The sequence below is a fragment of the Heterodontus francisci genome, chromosome 9 (genome assembly GCF_036365525.1).
Source record: "Heterodontus francisci isolate sHetFra1 chromosome 9, sHetFra1.hap1, whole genome shotgun sequence".
Taxonomy (NCBI): Eukaryota; Metazoa; Chordata; class Chondrichthyes; order Heterodontiformes; family Heterodontidae; genus Heterodontus; species Heterodontus francisci.
In genome coordinates, this window is record NC_090379.1 from 47,132,085 (window position 1) to 47,150,337 (window position 18,253).

Below are 18,253 nucleotides of genomic sequence, written 5' to 3' on the forward strand. Positions count from 1 at the left end.
TTCCTTTTTAATTTCGCCCTAACTCTCTCTATACTCCTCTGGGTTTTCTGCAATATTGAGCCCTTGGTATCTGTCATAAGCTTCCCTTTTATTCTTCATCCTGTCCTTTAAGTCCTTTAACATCCAGGGGGCTCTGGATTTTAGTCCCACCCTTTTTCTTTAAGGGAACATACTTGCTCTGAACCCTATTTTTTTCTTTGAATTGCCCCCATTGATATGGTACTGATTTACCTTCAAGTGGCTGTTTCCAGTCCACTTTAGCTTAATCACATCTCAGTAAAGTTAGCTTTCCCTAATTGAGAACTTTTATTCTTAATCTTGCTTTGTCCTTTTCCATAACTACCCTAAATTTAACTGAATTATGATCGTTTCCACATAGCTCAGAAAGATTAGGAAAGCATATACAGAATACTGACCTGCCAAAGCTGTGATCCTTTGTGCTCGGCATAGGCAGACCATTAAATGTCAACAGATAAGATCACAGAAGGAATTTAAAAAATTACACAAGCATAATCTGTTGCAACTACTATAGCTACACATGAATAGGAAAGATAAAAATAGCTTAATTTGGGTGTCTCGGTAGAAAATTTACTATTTTCCAAATGTTTTACATTTGTGATTTTACTGGTACTTGTTTACTGTTTATTGCTTTTCTGTTTTGGGGGGGGAAAAATAGCTTTAGAAAATACTGTTTCTTTTAAAATATAGCCAGATAAGTTGCATCTCCACATCAGTTAATTTTTTTTCTTGCTTATAATGTGCTGATGTTTTTACTTTTTCATTGACTAGTTACTAAATTTTAGGAGATAAGATAAAAGAATGCATTTTAATATCCACATGACATTGGTTTCATAGAAATAAAAGTATTTGCATCTGGTGGGGTTTTTGAGAACCTTAAGTTATGCAAAAAATGTTATGTCTGATCCTTAGGATCCTGTTTGATTCGTTAACGGGTTTCTATCATATGGCTCAGTAAAAGGAGGCTGTGCCTGAAACCCTGAATTACTGTAGACTACAGATTACAAGTTTGTCATCAGGTGTTTAAAAACCTGAGGTTTAAAAAAAAATATCGACTTGGTGGCTAACAGGCTGAGTAAATGTTGAAGGTAACTGGTGGAATGGGACTCTTGACGGGGATTCGGTAACTGATTTGATTATTTTTATCTTTTGTTGTGATAAAAGTATTGCAAGGCAGATCCATCTTTTCAAATCACTGGGAAGTGTACATTATATATTTGCTCGTTTGATTGTTACTGAAGTGTAAAACCCTGCTGCAGTTTCTGAATGCAGCTATCGACATCTGAATACTTCTATGTACATTTATATTAAAATTTTCACATTTTGTGTTACACAAAATAAGGGTCAAACTGTAGTGGAACAGTGTCACTATTTACTGACGTTTCTAAGACTTCGTCTTTGTGATTAAAAACCCTACTAATGTAGTTAATAGACTCTCAGATGGTATACTACATGAGAAAGGAATCTTTTTAATAAAAATTCAGTGTTTTCTTTAAAACTGTCTTACTATTTGCTTAAATAGATTTGTTTTAATGGAGGGCCCTTTTTAAAAACAGTATCTCCCACATTGTAGTGTAAAAGAATGCTTCATTGCATAGAATGTGCTCTAATCTAACCTAAACTCTACTTGTCCTCCACATCCCTAACTTCGGTGCCTATTTTTATAGTTAGTGTCCCTGTTAAGACACCAACAACCCACTGGTACCTCATACAAGAGGCAATTCTTTTCATCTATGAGCATGGGGGTATTGAGTGTTAGGCAATTTGACAGTGGAAGCCAAATACTTGTCTTCTGTGCACTTTTCAGCAGGTGTCATTGGAGAGGAATTAGAACATTACAGCGCAGTACAGGCCCTTCGGCCCTCGATGTTGCGCCGATCATCTGACCTACACTATTCCATTTTCATCCATATGTCTATCCAATGACCACTTAAATGCCCTTAAAGTTGGCGAGTCTACTACTGTTGCAGGCAGGGCGTTCCACGCCCCTACTACTCTCTGCGTAAAGAAACTACCTCTGACATCTGTCCTATATCTTTCACCCCTCAACTTAAAGCTATGTCCCCTCGTGTTTGCCATCATCATCCGAGGAAAAAGACTCTCACTATCCACCCTATCTAACCCTCTGATTATCTTGTATGTCTCTATTAAGTCACCTCTCCTCCTCCTTCTCTCTAACGAAAACAACCCCAAGTCCCTCAGCCTTTCCTCGTAAGACCTTCCTTCCATACCAGGCAACATCCTAGTAAATCTCCTCTGCACCCTTTCCAAAGCTTCCACATCCTTCCTATAATGCGGTGACCAGAACTGCACGCAATACTCAAGGTGCGGCCTCACCAGAGTTTTGTACAGCTGCATCATGACCTCGTGGCTCCGAAACTCGATCCCCCTACTAATAAAAGCTAACACACCATATGCCGCCTTAACAGCCCTATTAACCTGGGTAGCAACTTTCAGGGATTTATGTGCCTGGACACCAAGATCTCTCTGCTCATCTACACTACCAAGAATCTTCCCGTTAGCCCAGTACTCTGCATTGCTGTTACTCCTTCCAAAGTGAATCACCTCACACTTCTCCGCATTAAACTCCATTTGCCATCTCTCAGCCCAGCTCTGCAGCCTATCTATGTCCCTCTGTACCCTACAACACCCTTCGACACTATCCACAACTCCACCGACCTTCGTGTCATCCGCAAATTTACTAACCCACCCTTCTACACCTTCATCCAGGTCATTTATAAAAATGACAAACAGCAGTGGCCCCAAAACAGAACCTTGCGGTACACCACTAGTAACTAAACTCCAGGATGAACATTTGCCATCAACCACCACCCTCTGTCTTCTTTCAGCTAGCCAATTTCTGATCCAAAGCTCTAAATCACCTTCAACCCCATACTTCTGTATTTTCTGCAATAGCCTACCGTGGGGAACCTTATCAAACGCCTTACTGAAATCCATATACACCACATCCACGGCTTTACCCTCATCCACCTGTTTGGTCACCTTCTCGAAAAACTCAATTGTGGATAACTTCTCCACAACCCTTCATCCAAGTGAAGGAGTACCAAGGCTAATTGTAATGCTCCTAGAGCTACCCTAGTTGCGATCAACTAAATTAGCACGAACTGGGATTGAACCCGAGATCCTTCTGGATGTTTAGCTCTGCAGGGCAGCTGAAGGTGATGCATTTGCCTGTTGAACTCTCAGGTCACCTTCGTCTGTATTTTTAATGACCGGTGTATATATAATTCTATAAGAACAGAAGAAATAGGAGCAGGAGTAGGTCATATAGCTCCTCAATGCTCTGTCATTCAGTAACATTATGGCTGAATATAACTCCTTTCCCACTGTATCCCCATATCCATAGATTTTTGGGAACTAAGGGAATCAATCATTCAATCTTGAATATACTCATCGACTGACTATAAACACATTTGTTATAATAAAACCACAACTGTGAGGTAGATGCATTAACTGGATTTTTGAGATTTAATTCCGCTTCACAAAACTTGTTAACTATCCCCTACAGTTGCCTGACAAATCCATAGCTAGCCTGGTCAAGTTCTATTACTCATGGAAGAAGACACGGACCAAGACCAGTGTAATGGATCGTCATGCTCGCAAACAGATGAAAAGGGATAAGGAAGGAAGGTAAATAAATGTATACCAGCTCATGTGGTTAGAACAAATTGCTAGAGGCAATAAACCATAAAGTCATAGTCATTGGCGCAGAAGGAGGCCATTTGGCCTATTGAGTCTGTGTTGGCTTTCTAGAGCAATTCAGTCAATCCCACTTCCCAGCTCGATCCCTGTAGCCCTGCAAATTTATTTCCTTCAAGTGCCCATGCAATTTCCTTTTGAAATCATTGTCTCCTCTTTCACCACCCTTGTGGGCAGCGGGTTCCATCATACAATAAATATTCTCCGATTATAGACAAATGTTGATTTCTGTAGTGGCATAGTTTATGATATATAGTATTGGAATAAATAAATGCTTCAGAATGATTTTTTTTTTAAAAAGCTACTAATAAAGGAGTGAATTTGCTTCCCTAATGAAATATATGCAGTGTATAAAATAGAACCCCCTCATTGGGAAACTGAGTGGAGCTGGTCATCTTAAAACTGGGTAATATATATCTAATGTGTGAAATGGATAGGTTGCCTTTAAAGTTTAAATAGTTCTCTATAAAGAAGTAATTTTCTCATCATTCCGAACATTTCTTTTTGCTTTTTAAGATTGGGATGCATTTATTTATTTGCTCACCATCTGTCTGGTGAGAGTTCCTAAAGTAGTGGTTTTCCAAAAATTGTGATACTTTGCAAAAGGAGTTCAATTTCCTGTTAGTACAGTTCTGAGTGTAAATTAAAAGTCCAAGTACGGTTTACTCCCATTAATTCAAAGCTTTGTTTTAACTGGAAAGAGCGAATGTGTATTCAATAGTTCATTTTAATGGGAAAAACACAATTACTGCAACACTAAAGCAGACATAAGACATCAGAACTCAAGTTTCGATTTCAACTTGTTATTTCTGATTAGCTTCCTGTCAATTGCATTCATTCATCCAGTAATTATTGCAAAATCAAATTCCATTGGAACATCAAGTTTTGAACCATTTCCTCAGTCATCATACAGCTGTGGCCACTGGGGTGGAGGTGGGTTCTTCTACCTCCAGCATGCTGGATCCACTTGTTCTGACTTTTGTTCTTTCACGAGCAGTATTATCTTCCATCATAGCAGCAGTATTCTGAACATCAAGACTTCCTTATCAGTAGTAACGATGGTTTCAAACCTCATGAGCTGGTAAACACAACAGAGAATGAATGCGCAGAGTTTTGCTGCTTCAGAACGTGCTATTGGTGCTCATGCAAGATCCTCAGTAGTCAGATCCTGCTCCGTCCTTTGCCGACTGGATGAATTAACAGTGCCAAAAGAAGTTGGTGATTGTTTCTACTTTAAAATGCAGGTATTCATGACAGTCCCGCAGTTGTCAGCTATCAAGATGACTTTTTTGCTTTGTGATGCCATGCTTTGATCAAACTTATGTACCCTCTCCTCAGAGAGCTCCAGTCATCCAGCCTTTTGATTATTTTTGTAGGCTACAGGCAAACAAACAACACTACGTTGAGGCATTCTAAAATTCCCAATTACCAGCAGCTTTCTTTTCCTCCCAGATGTGCGAATGTAGACCATGAGGATAATTATACTGCTTAGCTTTTTTTCTCCCCATAACATTTCTTATTGATGAAAGCTGCATTCTCCTTAGGTGCACCTTGTAAAGGAGAATATCAACATTAAATAAATGTTCTGGCCAATGAGGTAAAATTTCAGAAATGTTATCACTCACTCAGTTGTGAATGCGTTCTGTAAGAACATTACTTGCCTCAAGTGTGGACCTAGAATTTATTGTGATAGCTTTTGACATTTTTGATCCACAACAGAACAGCATGATCCATTCCAAATTTTTCAACACATTTACCTTTTCCAGTAAGATGACCAAGAAAGGTTTGCACCTCCGGCCTGTATGAATAGATCTGAATCTGAATTGAACAGTAGAATCAACTGAATTTAGTTAGGAAATGCAAATTCAAATTAACCAATAATTTTTTGAGGAACAAGCTTGAGGGGCTAAATGGCCTACTTCTGTTCCTATGTTTGAATTGAACAGAAACTGTCCATGCATTTTCAGCGGGATTCGTTTCTGCATGGTTTAACTTAAATTAACATAACTTTAAGTTTATATTTGAGAGAACTGTATAGCTGGCGTTTGCGGAACTGAAAATTGTGTGGTTTTCTTTGAGGCAAATTTTCAATGTAAAGGTTTTGCTTGCAATTTTTCTGTTTAGGGCTGTCGTGTAATTTGAGTCTAATAAGTATTGTCTTTGCATAGTAACTTGCCAAGTTCTGTGATTCATCAAGTCCTGTATTCCTTTGCAGTGGTGATGAGATTGAAGAATCTAATGCAAATACAGCCAGTATCGTTGACAATGAAATTGATCCAAGCAAAGAAGCAAAAAAAGAGGTGGGTTGGCTTTCAGATCAACTGTATACTTGACTGGTTTTCTATGACAATATTCCTATCAAGTTAGATAGCAATTAATTTTAGGTAGAGTTTAGGGTTTTTACCAAAATTCCAAATGCTGAACTATGTAAATTAATATAATTATGGATTGTAAAATCTGTATGGCTCTATTTGTACAATTTGTATTTAACCCAAATCAATTCCTGATGCAATACAATTCCACATACAATTGAGTTAGGGATCCAGTGTGCACTTCTAACTGCTGCTTTTCAGAATTTATCCTAAATATTACTCACTCCACTGAGACTGACTCATTTATAAAGCCTTCACAGTAGTACTGTCCAATTACAAAGTTACTGCTTTGGCTGAGCGCAAGAGCTGCAAGCCCAAATTGCATTTAAGTTAATTGCACATTTAAGCTTCTGACCCTGCCTTGTTTGTATTTGATTAAAACCACTGAATACACTTAGTATCATTCTATTTGATCATGTTTATATGTTGGCATTCTTTATTGCAAGCATCTTTTAATGAGAGTGCCAGTGTAAACTTTGCTTTCAAGTTGAATGTGCTTTGGATTTACTCTGTCACCAGTGCAAATGTGACTAAGATAGCAGAAGGAAATGATAGAGGAGAAAGTAGCATATACTATGGGTTTGTTCTGTGAGTAACTGCTTGGCATTTAAGAAAGATCAGGAGACGATAGCTTGAAAAAAGGGTTATGTAACCTCATTGCAAAAGTGTCACTCGAATGTACCTATGGATTTGAACAAAATATATCAGGCGAACTGGCCATCTTGGAAATCTAGAGATTTCCCATGTGCCTCTTGAATGATTTCCAGAGTGCTGTATTATGTTCCCCTGCCCCCCCCCCCCCCCCCCCCACAAAGAATATCTCAATTTAGGGAGCCAGTCCACCCAGCTTGATAACACTTCACTGGCATTCAAACTTGTGTAACAAGGGTGCTTTTTGGTTGGGTCCTTGGCTGTGGTCTAAAGTGAGCTATCTTTCCTCCATTGTAATGATTTTGCAGCAGCTTGTGTTACTAAAAATAAATGCTGAGTTCAGTACCGGACATATGTTAAAGAATTATGTACAACCTATAGCAAATGTTTGAAGTTGTGCAAATAGAACATGTAAGAAAATAATGGTAAAATATAAAAGATGTTTATATATCTGATCCTATTGAAGCCTTTTGAAGGTTGGGATTCAGAACCTAGTTTGTCTGTTCATGCAAAGTAGCACCTATACAAATAATGCCAGCAACAAAGTCTAGCATAGTTAACAAATGTTTATAACTAAATAAGAAATTTATTCTCTAATCAAATGTGGAAGCTCATTTGTAATCCCTAGATTTCAATTGCATTCATAGCAATATGTTGGCTTCAAAGAACGGCATCTACTCTTAGGTTACAGAATTAAATTAGCATGTAAACAAGACTATACTGTATTGCAACAAGGAAGTTTCAATGTACCTTCCCTCGCAACGCTGGGAATTGCCCCAGAGTGGATAACTAGTCTGTCAGATGAGATGGAGGAACTTCCTTAATTTATTAACCAAGCTGTTCAATTTATAATGAAATTAAAATGTGCCTGCAGTAACTTTTGAAGTTGTCTGTCGTGATTTTTTTAATTACAATTTTAACTAGATTTGTGGATACTTGCGTGTAAGCAGTTAGAGAAAGTATTGTGGATCTCCTGTCTTGAAGCAATACATGAAAGGGTTCACTGGCAAAATGCCACCATGCTTAAAGAGACAAGCTGTACTCTGGGCTGGTGCTCAGTCAACAGATCTTAGATTTTTTTTTTAAACTACATTTCTTTAATGTTTGAAGTTCAAGTTTCTAAAACTAATCCTACATTGTAAGCAAACCCATTTAGATTCAGGAGGTTACAGGGAATTGGGATTCAAGATTGAATTCCATATACTAGTTTAGTGGCTAGTGCAATTATAATATCTGGTTGGCAGTTGGCAGCATTCAGGTGAGTTTGGTTGATTTTTCAAGCACAGTAGACTGTTTTAGTTTTCCAAACAGCATATTTAGAACCCTTTACATACTTTACCAAACTCTTGAATTTCAGAACATCATTTGCTTTTCCCATGCAAATTTCCAGTTGAATGTTGATGCTTAAACAGTTATTCACTTCCTGCATGGTGAACCACTACCATGAGGTGTATCTCTGTACCTGTTGACTGAGTTAGGTGTAGGCTCCCCAGGAATAGCCTGCACTTGGAAACTCCACGCTTCAGTGCTGTTAGTCAAATAAAAAAAAAGTTAGTCAAAGGGATTTGAATCTTTTTAGAATGGTTTTGAAATTGATTTTAATTTGTTGAGTTATGATCTTATTCTGTACCCCTCCTGCTGCTTGTTGATCCGCAGAGCATTCTTCTTGGAAAAGAGGCTGGTATCTAAAAATTGCATTAGCAAAATGTATAATTCCTATGGTAACATGTATTAGAAAGAATGATTTAATTTTATTTGTGCATTTTCATGGGGAAACATTGTTATGTTATGGATTAGTAATGGAAAATTGCTTTCTCTAAATTCCTTGGAACGGAGAAATTTAAGGGGTGACCTAACACAGGTTTTTAAGATGAGAGGTTTTGATGGAGTAGATAAAGGAAAAAACTTCCTCTGTGTGTCAATAACTAGAGGTCATGGATTCAAAATCATTTTTTAAAAATGTAGAGGGGAAATCAGAAGAAATGTTTTCACTGAGTTGTTGGGATCTGGAATGCTATTCCTGAAAAGGTGGTAAAAGCTGATTTCATAAATAATTTTAAAAGGAGTTGGTCATTTACTTGAGGATGAGGAACTTACAGGGCTACAAACAAAATACAGGGCTGTGGGACTAGACATGACTGCTCTTTGAAAGAACCAGCACAGGAACGACAGAACAAATGGCCTCCTCCTCTGCTGTAAGGTTCTATGATTCTATGCCTGGTGACTTTAATGTGCACCCTTTTATTTAGCAGCAGGGATCTCAAACTGTGAAAAGTGTCCTGCCCAAGAAGGAGATACGAACGGTCCAAGGAAAGCAAAGAATAAGTCAGAAGCCTCCAAGAGGGATGTTCCTGATTCAAGAGGATCTTGATGCATTGTCTACAAGTTCTGGTGCTGCCGGCACAGTCCTCAGACAGCTTGATATGGAGTTGGTCTCACTTAAACATCAAGTAAGCTCTGCAGCTTGTTCATTTTAGTTACATTCAGCAGAAATCCTTTCTAGTAGCTATTTGAAAGCTTTTGTAAGAAAACTTATTTGGTTTTCCTTATACTTAACATAGTATTGTGCTTACAATATTAGACATGCAGCTGGAAAAATTACTTATGTCTAGCCTTTCAGCTGGGATTTTTCCTTTTTCTGGCTATTAAACTGGACCTTCATGCATAACACCTGCAATATGACTTGTGCATGACATTATGTGAAACTTCAGGATTTCTATGCTTTTCCTATACAAGAGTAAAACTGTAAATGAACAAACGAGCATGAAGAGAATGGGTGGAATATTTAGGAATAGTCAGATCATAGTTATGAACATTTTCGACTTGATTAATTTGTAATATCTCTCAGCTTGCATGTCAATTGCAGATATCCTTAAAATAAATCTCTGTGCAGCCCCTCCTATTTTGCCTTGTCTGCTTCAGGGTTGGAATGACACAAATTAATATATAAACAATGAAAAAGTTTGTTTTCTCAAAGGCAGTCAGTGAATTTAAAAAATATGAATCTGGTAGAGCTGCATATTAAATGCTGAGCTGGCTCCATGCATGAATCATTTTTCAAAAATAGATTTATGCTGATATTTTCTGATTTGTTCCTGCAAGAAATAGTTTCTGCTGCAGAATGCATGTGACTTTATTGTCTTTTCATTACATTATTTTAAAAAATTGCTTCCACACAACATGCTTTCCTGCACGTTTCAATTGGGATGTTGTGAAACTGCAATTACATTTCATGAATTAAATAGCAGGAATATTTAACAGCAGAGTTTTCTTGCCCATCCTGCAGTGTAGTCGTACATGGGAAAGCTGATTTGCAAATAAACAGAAATCCTGGACAGGGCAGAACATACCAAACATCAGTCTCTGTTTAGAGGTGTCAGTCACTTCCTTGAGCAGTCTGAGCATCTTTATGGCCTTTGACTCTGAATTCTCTGTATTTACAATTGTAAAATGCGAAACCCAAATAACAGTGGAATTGCATCCCCCCCCCCCACCCCCCAACCCGCCCATGGTGACCTGGAATATCAATATCTTTGACATATATTTCTTCAGTCACCTGAGGCGAGATTTGTGTTGAATCATTACATTACTTTATTTCAAGGTTAGGTGAATATACAGAACAATGGTTTTGATCAGGTTCATTTGATTCAGTCAATGCATGTTCGTGTAACATGAAAATAATGTACACACCATATTACCCTGCTTCAGTGGATCACTTTGTTTGACTTAAACAGACTGTTCTGAATATTGGCTTTATGAGCATGTCTTTTCTGGAACTTTTCTGATTTGACTGCAGCTTCTGTTGCAAAGGCTACAGTGCTTTTAGGAGTCTGACCTTCTGTTCAATTCTTGAATGTTGAATCACAAGGAGACCAAAAATCTTACTACACAGTGGATGTGAGGTATTCACCAATTACGGAAACATACCACAAAATTGCTTATTTCCTCATATTAAATAATAAGGCGAGTTCATGAACATCCTAATTACATGACATTTTAAACCTTTCTTTTAAAATACATTTAGAGTAACACTTTTTCATAAATCTGTTCGGTAGAAAAGTGGTCAAGAATCCTGAAACTACTTCAGCTCATGAAGCTGTCTGGTTTGATCTGCAGTTTGCGCTGAGCTCATAGAATGATACAGCACAGAAGGAGGCCATTCGGCTCATCATGTCTGTGCTCTCAAATAGGAGAGAATTATATATGCTATATTCTGTGCCCTGGAATTACATCGAGGAAAAAAATAGCTATTGTTGACACCACTGATTACAATCCAGCAAACCCTGTGTGATGAAAGTGTTTGTGTGATGTCAAGAGCAACAGTGTCACCTTTGGCTACGAGGTCCCCTAAAATCAAATGGCCTGCTGTCACTCCCAGTTTAAGCTTACACATGAAGAATGACAACCTGAGCAAGGCACTACAGAGTTCAAAGTGTCCTTGGAAATGTACCCCAGCAAGGAGTTGGTGGCTTTGGACAATAAGGAGGGGAGAAAATGGTCATGCTTTGTCTAGTCTCCTGTACTGCTAATGGGCGAATAAACTGTGTGCCAGGGTTTGAAATATATAAAAACATCTTAGTCTGTTTTGACAGTTTTGTCAGTGACTTTATGTTTATTGGGTCATTAAAATCTGATATTCTAGATCCAAAATGTGAAACAGATAAATGGTGCTCTCAAACAAAAATTAGACGGTGGGATAGAGGAATTCAAGCCACCTGAGGTAAGGAGCTATTCACCTTGTTAAATAAAATCGGGGGGGGAAGCGGTGTCTGTGCCTGCCCAATGCACTGAATTTGAAATTACAGTAAAATCCATTCTTCAGTCCACATGATCCATGCACCTTGTTTGGGCTAGCTTCATGGCACTTTTTTAGCATGCAGATAGACAGTACCAAATATGATTTATTGCATAAAGCCACATGACTTGTGCCATTGTTTCTGTTGATATTATCCTGTTACAGATTATTTTCCTCTTGTCACCGAACATTGGGACAAAGTTTCGAATTAATGATTTTTGTTTTAAATGACAACTTCAGATAAGCCAGTTCTGCCAGTGGTACTTAGGCCAATCTTGGCCTTTATCTGTCCCTATATGATGATCACTGGTGAACAGTATATTGTAAGGCAATCCCCCTAAAGTTGCTTTGCCATAATTGCTAATAATAACAGATGTGCACTTCATAGGATAATGCATTCATCCGCAAGGAAACCATGCTCAGGGCAAGTCTACAATAGAGGAGCCCACCTCTTTGACTGTGAAAGTTTGTATTTTTTAAATTTGGGAAACTGTTCATTTTAGTTTTATGTCTCAGAATTATTGAACTGTAACAACAACTTGCACTTGTATAGCAGCTTAAACTTAGAATAGCACCAAAGCATACATTTCAGCTACCCTTTTTGTGAAAGTGCTTCCTGCATTTTCTCCTTAATGGCTGAGCTCTTAATTAAGAATTATGTATCTCGTTCTTGATTCCCCAGCAGAAGAAGTTGTTTCTCTGTATCTACCCTGTTGAATCCTTTTAACATTTTGAATGACTTGATTAGATCACCTCCTCAATCTTCTGTATAGGGGAGAATACAAGCCAGGTTTATGCAACTTGTCCACATAATTTAATCCTCTAAGCCTGGTATTATTGTACTGAATCTGTGCTGCTCCGAAGGTGCAGTACCCAAAACTGGGGAGTGCAGTTTTTCAGAAAGGATCTGATCAAGGTTCTATTGCAACTGAATCATAACGTCCTCCCCTTGCAATTCCAGCCACCTTGAGGTTAAGGCCAACCTGCTTTAGCCTATTTGATTACTTTTTGTATCATTTATAAACTATTAATGATTTGCATACCTGGACTCCCGTACCTCTTTGCTACTCTACAGTTCCTAGTTTTTCACCATTTAGAAAATACTGAGTTATTCTTGAGTCCAAAATGGATGTTCTCACACTTGCCCACATTGAACTTTATTTGCTATAGCTTTGCCCCCTCACTTAATCTCTGTCATTTTGAAACTTATTACTCGTTGCTCATCCTACCTTAGTGCCATCTGCAAATTTGGATAGACAACTCTATAATCCTTCTTCCAAGTTGTTATTAAATATGGTGAAAAGCTGAGGCCCCAGAGAAGATCTCGAGGGAGCACCACTTATTCCATTCCACCAATCAGATTATGTACCCTTTCTTCTCACTCTGTCTCCTCCCTCCCAGTCAATTTCCAACCCAAGTCAAAAGGCCATCTCCAATTTTGTGTGCTTTTATTTTTGCTGCTAATCTCGTGTGGAGCCTTACTGAATGCCTTATGGAAGTCAAGATAGATAACATCCCATAGGAAATAGTTTAGGAGGGGGAGAGTTAATATCAAGAAGTTAGTTCATTTAGATTAGCTCCAGGTCAAAATAAGCTGTCACAATGATAGAAATCCAGGAGTTTTACAAAGTGTACAGGTAGTGGAGAATATGTGGCACCAGCCTGAAACTTAGTGACACTTTCATCTGCATGTTCTTATTTTTTTTCGATCTCTCAAGTTTAGGTTAGACTGGTGTGGGAAATTCATATTTTAAGAAATTAGAGGGCCCTACTAGGTAATTAGTTTATTTTGAAAAAGCCTTGATTAATGTATCATCCCTTGAGAAGGTAGTGAGCTGCCTTCTTGAACCTCTGCAGTTTTGGGGGTGTAGGTACACCCACAGTGCTGTTAGGAAGGGAGTTCCAGGATCTTGACCCAGCGACAGTGAAGGAAAGGCAATATAGTTCCAAGATAGGATGGTGTGTGGCTTGGAGGGGAACTTGCAGGTGGTGGTGTTCCCATACATCTGCTGCCCTTGTCCTTCTAGGTGGTAGAGGTCGCGTGTTTGAAAGGTGCTTTCGAAGGAACTTTGGTGAGTTGCTGCACTGCATCTTGTAGATGGTACACACTGCTGCAACAGTGCATCTGTGGTGGAGGTGGTAAATGGAGTGCCAGTCAAGCGGCTGCTTTGTACTGGATGGTGTCAAGCTTCTGGAGTGTTATTGGAGCTGCACTTATCCAGGCAAGTGGAGAGTATTGCATCACACTCCTGACTTGTGCCTTGTAGATAGTGGACAGGCTTTGGGGAGTGAGGAGGTGTTACTCGCAGCACAATTCCCAGCCTCTGACCTGCTCTTGTAGCCATAGCATTTATGCGGCTGGTCCAGTTCAATTTCTGGTCAATGGTGACCCCTAGGAGGATGTTGATGGAGAATTCAGCGATGGTAATGCTGTTGAAAGTCAAGGAGAGACGGTTAGATTCTCTCTTGTTTGAGATGGTCATAGCCTGGCACGTGTGGCATGAATATTACTTGCCACTTATCAGCCCAAGCCTGGATGTTGTCCAGGTCTTGCTGCATATGGACACGGGCTGCTTCGGTATCTGAGGAGTCGCGAATGGTGCTGGACATTGTGCAATCATCAACGAACATCCCAACTTCTGACCTTATGATGGAGGGACGGCCATTGATAAAGCAGCTGAAGATGGTTGGGCCTGGGACACTAACCTGAGGAACTCCTGCAGTAATGTCCTGGGACTAAAATGATTCACCTCCAATAACCACGACCATCTTTCTTTGTGCTAGGTATGACTCCAACCAGTTTTCCCACTGATTTCCATTGACACTAGTTTTGCTAGGGCTCCTTGATGCCATACCCAGTTAAAATGCTGCCTTGGTGTCAAGGGCAGTCACACTCGCCTCATCTTTTGAATTCAGCTCTTTTGTCCATGTTTGGATCAAGACTGTAATGAGATCAGGAGCTGAGCCCAAACTGTAGATCATTGCTGAGCATATGCCGCTTGATAGCACTCTCGATGACACCTTCCATCACTTTGCTGATCAGGAGTAGACTGATGGGGCGGTAATTGGCCTGGTTGGATTTGTCCTGCTTTTTGTGTACAGGACATACCTGGGCTATTTTCCACATTGCCGGGTAGATGCCAGTGTTGTAGCTGTACTGGAACAGCTTGGCTAGCGGTGCGGCAGGTTCTGGAGCACATCTTTAGTACTGTTGCCCGGATAGCCTTTGCAGTATCCAATACCTTCTACCATTTCTTGATATCACGTGGAGTGAATCGGATTGGCTGAAGTCTAGCATCTGTGATGCTGGGGACTTCAGGAGGAAGCTGAGATGGATCATCCACGCGGCACTTCTGGCTGAAGATGGATGCAAATGCTTCAGCCTGGTCTTTTGCACTGATGTGCTGGGCTCCCCCATTGTAGAGGATGGGGATGTTTGTGGAGTCGCCCCCTCCTTTCATTTGTTTAATTGACCACCACAGTTCACGACTGGATGTGGCAGGACTGCAGAGCTTAGATCTGATCTGTTGGTTGTGGGATCGCTTAGCCCTGTCTATCGCATGCTGCTTCTGCTGTTTGACATGCAAGTAGTTCTGTGTTGTGGCTTCACCAGGCTGACACCTCATTTTTAGGTATGCCTGATGCTGCTCCTGGCATGCCCTCCTGCACTCTTCATTGAACCAGAGTTGGTCCTCTGGCTTGATGGTAATGGTAGAGTGGGGGATATGCTGGGCCATGTGGTTACCAATTGTGGTTGAATACAATTCTGCTGCTGATGGCCCACAGCACCTTATGGAGGTCCAGTTTTGAGTTGCTATATCTATTCGAAATCTGTCCCATTTAGCACGATGGTAATGCTGCACAACACAATAGTGCGTACCATCTCAGTGTGAAGACAGGACTTTGTCTCCACAAAGACTGTGTGGTGGTCACTCCTACCGATACTGTCATGGACAGATGCATCTGCAACAGGTAGATTGGTGAGGATGCGGTCAAGTATGTTTTTCCCTCTTGGTTTCCTCACCACCTGCCGCAGACCCAGTCTAGCAGCTATGTTCTTTAGGACTCGGCCAGCTCGAACAGTCGTGGTGCTACTGAGCCACTCTTGGTGCTGGACATTGAAGTCCCCCACCCAGAGTACATTTTGTGCCCTTGCTATCCTCCTTCCAATTGGAATTCATGAAGAAGCACTGATTCATTAGCCAAGGGGGGGTGCAGTAGGTGGTAATAAGCAGGAGGTTTCCTTGCGTGATATTTGACCTGATGCCATGAGATTTCGTGAGGTCCGGAGTCACTGCTGAGGACTCCCAGGGCAACTCCCTCCTGACTGTATACCATTGTGCCGTCCCCTCTGATGGGACAGGACATATCCAGGGATGGTGGTGGTGGTGACTGGGACATTGTCTGCAAGGTATGATTTGGTGAGTATGACTGTGTCAGGCTGTTGCTTAACTAATCTGTTGGACAGCTTTGCCAATTTTGGCACAAGCCCCCAGATGTTAGGAAGGCGACTTTGCAGGGTCGACAGGACTGGGTTTGCTGTTGTCGTTTCCAGTGCCTAGGTTGATGCTGGGTGGTCTGTTCGGTTTCATTACTTCTCTTAGACTTTGTAGTGGTTTGATACAACAGAGTGGCTTGCTAGGCCAATTCAGAGGGCATTTAAGAGTCAACCACATTGCTTGGGTCTGGAGTCATATGTAGGCCAGACCAGGTAAGGACAGCAGATTTCCTTCCCTATAGTGAACCAGATGGGTTTTTACAACAATTGACAATGGTTTCATGATCACCACTAGACTAGCTTTTTAATTACAGATTTATTAATTGAATTCAAATTCCATCATCTGCCCTGGTGGGATTCGAACCCATGTCCCCAGAGCATTAGCCTGAGGCACTGGGTTGCTGGTCTAGTGTCTGGACTAGACGTTACCACTACGCCACTGCCTCCCTGGTATTAGATGAGCTATTAAAACAAGGCCCTGTCAACCTTGATATATAATAGTTGAATATGAGAAAAATCTTGTAATGAATGCCAACATTCATGCCTCAACCATCATTGCCAAAATATATTAACTGGTCATTTATCTTGTTTGCTGTTTGTGGCACCTTACTGCACTTAAACTATTCTGCCACATTTGCTAACAAAATAATAGTGACTATCCTTCAAAAGTAAATAATTGGTTGTGGAGCACTTTGGGACACTAAATGCAAGTTTGTTGTTTAGACAAATCAGAAAGTTAACGCTCGGTGGACAACTGAAGAGCAACTACTAGCTGTGCAGGGTGAGTAATTATTCCACTTGTGTTTACATTTCAGTTTGAAATAAAAATGTAAGAATGTTAGTTAAAATGCAATAATGTTTTTGTTGATCAGTAGAATTTTTATTTCCCCACAGCAATAAGAAAATATGGCCGGGATTTTCAAGCTATTTCAGATGTAATTGGCAATAAGACAGTAGTACAAGTGAAAAACTTCTTTGTGAACTATCGTCGTCGTTTCAATCTTGAAGAAGTTCTACAGGAATGGGAAGCAGAACATGGCAGCGGAGAAGCAAATGAAAACATGACTGACAAACCCCAAAACTCTCCAGATATTACTACTAAACTTTCTGAAGAGGAGGAAGAGGTAACCCTCCATCCTTTGCCTTAAGCATTGTTTATTAAACTTGAATTTAAAGTAACCTGATTCTATTGCTTTTTGGACACTGGAAAACCTGTTTGGCAAGGATGTTGTGTGCAGCTCCTAAAGATGGAATACTCTGTGCCAATTGACATTTAGGTGCTAGTGCAGGAAATTTTGATTCGTTGTTCTGTCTTTGTGTAAATGCTATAAAACAGTTAATTGTACAAATAGCATTTAGCAGGTTAGCTAAATTATTGCCTGTAGCACTTACAGTTGAGCTACACATCTAGTTTATTTATTTATTTAGAGATACAGCACTGAAACAGGCCCTTCGGCCCACCGAGTCTGTGCCGACCAACAACCACCCTAACACACTAACCCTAATACTAACCCTACAGGTATCCCTATTGTAGCATAAATACTTTAAAAAGCAAGCATGCTGTGAAGAATAACAGGTTATTTTTCTGCTTGGAGCACAAGGATTTAAAAAAAAAATTCAGTTGGTTTAAGGGAAAAAAATGTGATTAGTCAGTTGTGAAATGTTTTTCAAATTTTACTGAAAATGTTATTAATGTGTAATAATTGGTACCTAGTACAATAGGTGCACCTCTGTAGACTCTAGGAGAATAGAAGAATGTACATGTAAATCAAGCCTAAAAATAAGGCCACTTATTGAGGTTGGACTCAAAGGCTAAGTATATTAGCTGTGAAAGGAATGATGGGTATTGTTGTCTGCAAGTTTAATCACAGGCAAAGCTTGCACATCATTGGCTGTATAAGATTGATATACGATAATGAATTATAATGTGCAGTTGGAATTTATCAAATTTAGTGTATATTTTGCTGCTATATGTTTAAGGTGAAAATTAGCAAAGGTTAAATGTGCATCGAGCTATATAATTACAGAAAATGCTGGAAATACTCAGCAGTCAGGCAGCACCTGTGGATAGAGAAACAGTTAACATTTCAAGTTGATAACCTTTCATTAGAACTGGGAAAAGTTACAGCTGTAACAGTTTTTAAGCAACTGTCGAGGAAAGGGAGGGAAGAACAAAAGGCATAGTTTGTGATTGGGTGG

The 18,253-nt window shown here is 39.8% G+C and overlaps 1 protein-coding gene across 3 annotated transcripts in view; it reads left to right on the top strand.

The window, feature by feature from the left end:
- rcor1 (REST corepressor 1) overlaps positions 1 to 18,253 on the top strand; it is a 163,835-nt gene that overhangs the window by 141,591 nt on the left and 3,991 nt on the right. Inside the window, exons 6-11 of one of the 3 annotated variants that reach the window (XM_068038962.1) lie at positions 3,548 to 3,669; positions 5,954 to 6,038; positions 9,014 to 9,211; positions 11,404 to 11,481; positions 16,778 to 16,835; positions 16,949 to 17,178. In XM_068038962.1, the coding sequence (XP_067895063.1) occupies positions 3,548 to 3,669; positions 5,954 to 6,038; positions 9,014 to 9,211; positions 11,404 to 11,481; positions 16,778 to 16,835; positions 16,949 to 17,178 (771 nt within the window). Of the gene's footprint in view, positions 1 to 3,547; positions 3,670 to 5,953; positions 6,039 to 9,010; positions 9,212 to 11,403; positions 11,482 to 16,777; positions 16,836 to 16,948; positions 17,179 to 18,253 lie in introns of all 3 variants that reach the window. The other 2 variants (XM_068038964.1, XM_068038963.1) reach the window with 2 other exon arrangements.